The sequence below is a fragment of the Protobothrops mucrosquamatus genome, unplaced genomic scaffold (genome assembly GCF_001527695.2).
Source record: "Protobothrops mucrosquamatus isolate PMUCROS unplaced genomic scaffold, P.Mucros_1.0 scaffold249, whole genome shotgun sequence".
NCBI classification, from domain to species: Eukaryota; Metazoa; Chordata; class Lepidosauria; order Squamata; family Viperidae; genus Protobothrops; species Protobothrops mucrosquamatus.
The window spans coordinates 463,127-469,734 of record NW_015386597.1 but is presented as its reverse complement, the minus strand read 5'-3'; the positions used below and the strand labels follow the sequence as shown (position 1 = coordinate 469,734).

General features: G+C 40.3%; 1 protein-coding gene across 1 annotated transcript in view; it reads left to right on the top strand.

The window, feature by feature from the left end:
• Nucleotides 1-206: 206 nt before the first annotated feature.
• Nucleotides 207-6,608, top strand: part of ZDHHC20 (zinc finger DHHC-type containing 20) — a 46,277-nt gene continuing 39,875 nt past the window's right edge. Inside the window, exon 1 of the mRNA XM_015814410.1 lies at nucleotides 207-341. Within this exon, the coding sequence (XP_015669896.1) occupies nucleotides 224-341 (118 nt within the window). The 5' untranslated portion in view covers nucleotides 207-223. The remainder of the gene's footprint in view (nucleotides 342-6,608) is intronic.

Here is a 6,608-nt window from a genome sequence, read left to right as displayed (position 1 = left end):
CTACCCGCTGCTTCTCCCTTACGCTCGCCGCGCTTCCTTCTCCCTCCTCGGTAGTCGCTGCGCAAGGCAGGCGCGCCCAGGCCCTGCCCCCTTAGCGTAAGGCAAGGAAGGGCGGGGGCCGGCGGGAGGCTTCGCCGCAGCGGCGAGCGGAGAAGCGGCGGCGAGAGCGGCTGCAGCACCGATGGCTCCTGCGGGCGGTAGCGGCAGCTCAGCGACGGGGAAGATGGCGCCGTCGCACGTCCTCAAGTGCTGCCAGAGAGTGCTGGCTTGGGTGCCCGTGGTCTTCATCGCCCTGGTCGTGGCCTGGTCCTATTACGCCTACGTGGTGGAGCTGTGTGTGTGTAAGTAAGCCGTCGAGGTTTCGCTAGCGCCCTGCCGGGGAGATTCCAGCTTCCCAGGAGGCGGAGGAAGCTGCCCCATAACCGGGGAGAGCGCACTTTCGCTGGGTTGCTTTCAAAAGGCGGGGTCCGCGGGAAGGGAGCGGTGGTCTCCTTCTCCAAATTTACTTTTGTTGGTTTTCCGGCTTCTTGGCTTCCTCCTTCTTGCGCAAAAGTCCAGGGCTGATTCATTCTCCAAGGTTTGGGGAGAACCTGTTGCCTGCCGCCTGACTTTCTCTCAGCCCCAAGGAGTATGCAATGGCAAACCACTTTTGGAAAAAGCTTGCCAAAAATACTGCAGACTTGTTGAGGCAGTCTGCGAGAATTGGACACGGTTGAACGGGAAGGAAGGGGGGAAACCTCGTGTTTAAGACTGCTCCTGGGCGTTTGCCTTAATCTGGGAGAATTAGCAATCCATCCTCGTGTTGTCAAATCCGGACAGAGTCTCTTTTGAATCCTTCATGTGGATCAGGGCTTGCGGTGTAAGGAGAGGAATTGAAATGAGACAAGTCACCCTTTGATTAAGTACAAACAGGGTGTTGTAAGTAAGAGCAAAATGCCTCTTATGTCGCCTTATCTAGAAGTACATCTTTCTTTTCTAGTGGGGTTTATTCCAAGGAAAGTGTTTGTGGCGTTGCCAAGTGTTTGTTTTCTCTGAATCATGGGCATTCAATCCTTTTAGGGTTCTTTTTTCATCCTGAGATCGAGGATGCGGATTGATAACAGTGGTGTGCTGTTGTGTTGCAGTTCATTTTGGGACTGTGTTAAAATCCTTGAACAGTCACTACTTTTTTTTGTTTTTGTTTTAAAAAAATATGTACTCCATATTTAATGTCTTGTATTCCTGATGCAACTTTAAGTCTACATTCAGAAATGAGGAAAATAATGTGAAAGTCCACTCTGTAGTTGATTCTTTACACTCTTGTTGTATGAATTATGAGCCTGCCACTCAGATATGAGAATATAAATGTTTTGACTAATGATAAAATGTACTGGCAAGACCTTTAAATAGTCAAAATTTGAGCCCCAAAAGGTGATTGGGAAGAGAAATAATTTAGTGCAGTGTTTCTCAATCTTCGCAACTTTAAAACAAATGGACTACAACTCCCAGAATTCCCTGAGAAACACTGCTTTAGTGTATCTGTACAGTAATGCTTCCCTGTGTTTCTTTGGATATTGCTCATTAAATTGTAACACAGAACTGGTTCCTCTCATTTTGGTCTAGAAGAGTTATCTTTAATTAATCCTTCATTTGTTAAAAGGTTTAGGGCCCATTCCAAATAAAATTAAAAATACAAAAATAGTTTGAGTAGATAGTAGATTTGATTTGTATGGTAAGGCAAATGTAGGTGAAATCCTTAATTTCTACTTTTTATGAAGTAATTAAAAGTGACTGCTGAAGATCATAACAATGAAAACTGTAATGCATGCATATCAACTTGGGGGGGAAATCCAACTGGGTTCAATAAATCCTATTTCTAAGAAAGTAAATATGGATTGCAGATTTAGTTATATTTATTCACTTAACCAGAGCAATTCAAAAAAATGAAAGGATAGTATTAACTAGTTTCACAGCCCTTAATCAAATATCAGTTAATCATAACTAACCAATAGCACACTGTAACTCCATTCTTAACTGAAGGTGACATAGGACTATAGCACTTATTTTTAGAAAATCAGAGGTAGATTTTTTTAAAAATTGATCTATATTTTACTAAAACTATCTGATTAGAACGTTCATGAGCAAAACAGTACATCATTTTTCAACCAAGGTACCTCAAAGACACTAAGTTTCAGAATGCGGGACCGAGTTCCTCCTTAAGAATGAAGTTTGGAGAGGTGGCTGCTTCAGTTGCGGTCACTTGATAGATATTTCCAACATTCCCTGACAGCTTCCCACATGTCAATGGGGAATCCTGCAGGAAGCGCAAACTCAGTTGTAATTGCCCACACTCCATAAGCAAAATCTTTATTGGTAAGAAGTTTCCTCAGAGTGAAGTCAATGGGGAAGCCGGTAGGACTCCCTCACACATGCAACCTCCCTAGCCCTCTGTACTTGTGCCTGTCCGTTCATTTGTGCACACCAGGGAGCACTCTTTCTGACCCATTCTGCACTTCTGTGCACCCTCCCCAATCCTTATTGCATGTCTTGCACATCTCCACTTGCCCTTCTCCACCCACACTGCAGCTCTTGCACACTTCTTGCACTCTTTTCCACCCATGCTTCAGCCTTCCATTCTCTCCTCAATCTGTGCAGCACCTCTCACACACCCCAGTCCACCTTCCAGACCCATGCTGTACTCCTATGGGCCTCTACAACTCATGCTGCATCTGTTATGCACACTTGCACACCCTTCCTGACCTGCACCATGCCCTCCCCAATCAAAGCCTGGACCTTTCACACACCCTCATGCACACTTCTCAACCCATGTAGTGTGTATTATTTTTTATTAAGTCAGTGAGGAAGCTGATATGAGGTTTAGACTGGATGGATGGATGGATGGATGAATGGATGGAAGGAAGGAAGGAAGGAAGGAAGGAAGGAAGGAAGGAAGGAAGGATGCTTCTTGCTGGTTTTCCACTAGGAACAGAGAAGTAGACAGAAACCTGGAAACTACTCCCGCTCCCACTGATTTTTTTTGCCCACTATGGTCATTCTGTTTCTCTGTTTAGGTAAAGAAATACCTCTGCAACAATGACCCAACAGGTTACGGATTGCCTAGTAGGTACTAAAACTTACTGTTCCTAAGCAAAGCTGTAGTTCCTTGTAGTTTCAGTATAAATCTTGAAATAGTTCAAAGGTTTGTCTCATTTTGAATGCCATTAATGGTTAGTATCTAAATACCATCTCTTAGCACAGTGGTTCTCAACCTGTGGGTCGGGACCCCATTTGGGGTCGATCAACCATTTCATGGGGGTCGCCAAGCAAGGCTGTCCGCCATTTTTTTTGTCCTTTTTTTTTTGTCCGCCATTTTTCCCCCTTTTCCAGCGGGTGCCTTACCTCCCTTGGGCTGGGCCAGCTGGTGGTCGGCCTGCTCCGTCTCTGCCGCTTGCCAGCTACGCCTCGGCCGGCGCAGGGGGCGGAACCACACATGCGCGGCGCTCCCAGGCAGGGAAAGTCCTCGACTTACGACCGGTTGGGTAGTCCTCGACTTACGACCGGTTTAGTCCTCGACTTACGACCAGTTTAGTCCTCGACTTACGACCGGTTGGGGTCGCGGCATTAAAAAGGTTGAGAACCACTGTCTTAGCACCAATTCTTCAGCTCTGCAAAATGATTCTAACTTCAAATGTAGTAGCTCTACATAGTTATCCAAAAGGGAAATTGTTCTAAACACAGGGGATAGGTCTTAAATAACGGCTTCTTGACTTATTCTTCCATGTTTTGATCTGTCAGTTTTGGGTAGAAATGTTTCACATCCAAGGTGTACATGTTCTAGATCTATAATTTGTATCCTTTTGCTGAAAACATTAGAAAGAAATAATGCTTTGGTTCTGCAAGGTTACAGATTGCATATAGAATTTGTTCATGCAGCTTTCAATATAACGTATGTGGCTAGATGAAAATGTTGAAGCTGACAGTAGAGGAGGATTCTCCCTATGTTCAACCTTGACGCATTGATGCTGTTTTTTTCAGTGTCTTCCTCATGCATTGAGCATTCTGTGATTTTAACAACTGAACTGGGCTAGTATGCTCTGGACTTTAAAGCATGAATATACCCCTGAAGTCACCAGGACTCAGGCTTTTATAAAAGTGACTTTCTCTTGCATGATGATTAATTTACAGTTGTAGCAATTTACATATACCAGGTAGCTTCCTAGAAGAATATACAGTAAAGGGTTTTGATGAGTATGCAGATGTCTTCTAATTATGTGCTAATATTTATAACACTTTCAGGAATCTCTTGGCAGAGTTCCTGAAGTATTGATTTAGGTACATTTTAAAGAATGATCTGATTCTTCACATCAATGCACAGAAATCAATAGCTTGGAATAACTTTCATATTTTCTTTCTTTTTTACTTTTTTCATACATAGATTCTGTATGCAGAAAACTCTGAACAATTGTTATATAAGCCATGTTCAGACACAGTGGCCTCAAACCATATGTGATCTAACATGTTTCTCAGTTTCTGCAAACATTTTACGGTTCTTCAAAATGGTTTTCTGATATCATCTAAAATAGGAATATGTAAATTAAAGTCTATATAGAAACCAAAGTATTAAAGCAGGATCTGATCCTAGATTTGAGATTTCGTGGATGATTAAATCTAGCTTGTAATATATTACTTGTGCATACCCAGTTCCAATTAGTTTGTAATAGGTATATGGTAAGATGTGGTTCCATTCTTGGCAGTATAAATTTAATAAAAATGTATTCCATTAACCTCAGGAAACTAGCATATAGTTGGTCAAGACTGATTGACCTGAATGTTACTGAAAAGACTTCAAACTGGCCTGAATTTGATAAGAAGAGTCCACAGTAGATACTATTTTTATTTATCCACAATTTGATTGCAAATTCTACAATAGGTGCATAAGATTTTAATCTTATTATTACATAGAAAGCATTGTCTACACTTAGGGTACTAGAGAAGACTTCTTAAGTAAAACTACCCTTATCCTTGCCCTCATGGGGTTTTTTGGATTACATTTTGCGCTAAGGAAGACAACAGAAAGAGATATCATATGAATAGCCCTGGATAAATGTGAGTAACCAATATTAAATTTTGTTGCAATAAGCGGAAGGAAGGTACAGTAGTATAAAATATATGAGTGGAAATTAATATTTGACGTAATCATTTTTACTATATGTACAAAAGCCTTCTCCAGTCTAGTGCTTCAAAATTTGCTGAGACAACTCTCAAAATTCACATGCCGAATACCTACCTATTCGAGGAGTCATCCTCTTAGGAAATTTGTAATGCCCTTATTTTTACAATGTAAAGATTGTAGCTTACATTGACACTGTTTACTAAAGTAGTTTTAGCTTCAGATAAACTATTTTTGGAAGGAGAATGAAAGTTACTTGGTCCAGTCATTTTTTTTAATGTTGAATCTTCAGTATGAAAATAGGCTCAGCTAACTAACTTGCATTAAACACATTATGTACCAAGAACAGATGTTGACGACTTTCTATACGCAGAAATTTATGGTTGATTTAAGATTGATAGAATTAAAACAATTCTATCACCTAGCAGTCAGCAATATCTCAGGAAATTGAAATACATATATTTGTTGTCTCCTCTCACTCACGTTATTGCCCAGACTTGAATGAACAGACTTGAGACAATTAACATGCTATGCAAAAATACTTTTTCACTATTACAAGGTATGTTAGTGTTATTGTGTCAAGTGTGCTGATATGAAAGGAGGTATAAGGCTGTACTCTTACCTTCCCATTAAGCAGTCAGGATTCTTCCTTTCCCAAGCAGATACTCTGTTGGAAATCTTTAAAGTGATAAAAAGTATTTTCACATCTTCTGAGACTTATGCATGAGAGTAAGCAATATAACTGTGAAGACAAATTCTGACCTTTAATAAAAGGGGAAACTTATTTTTCTTTTGTTTTTTATTCTCATTTCTGGCAGCCAGAAATCATTTTATATGACGTGAACCATGATCAGGTTCTCTCAAATTTATAATATGTACTTGACATTTTGATATGATTGTGAATCCAAGGCGCAATGATTGATTAATGCAAATTCTTTGCAAAAACAAGGACAGAGATATGTTCTTATTTTGCTGAAATTTAGTAATGTCTTATTTAAGCTGCATTCCTCTAGGCCAGGGGTGGGGAACTATGGCCCTTTTATGATTTGTGGACTTCAACTCCCAAAATTCCTGAGCCAGCTATGGTGGCTAAGGAATTCTGGGAGTTGAAGTCCACAAGTCATAAAGGGGTCGTAGTTCCCCTGCTCTAGATAACTAAAGATCTACAGTACTTTTTGTGATTACTACTGTACTTTATTTTGAACACTAGCATGAATAGTATATAATAGAGTAAATATAGTTTAATAGATTAAGTATAGATTTATTTATTTATTTATTTATTTATTTTTCATAATTTATATGCCGCCCTTCTCCCCACGGGACTCAGGGCGGCTCACAGCATATTAAAATAACACAACACTAACAACACAACACAACATTTCCCCTATAAAAGCCAATTAAAAACCAAATATTTGTAGCTGTGACATTATTAAAATCATTAAAAATTATCCCTATTTAA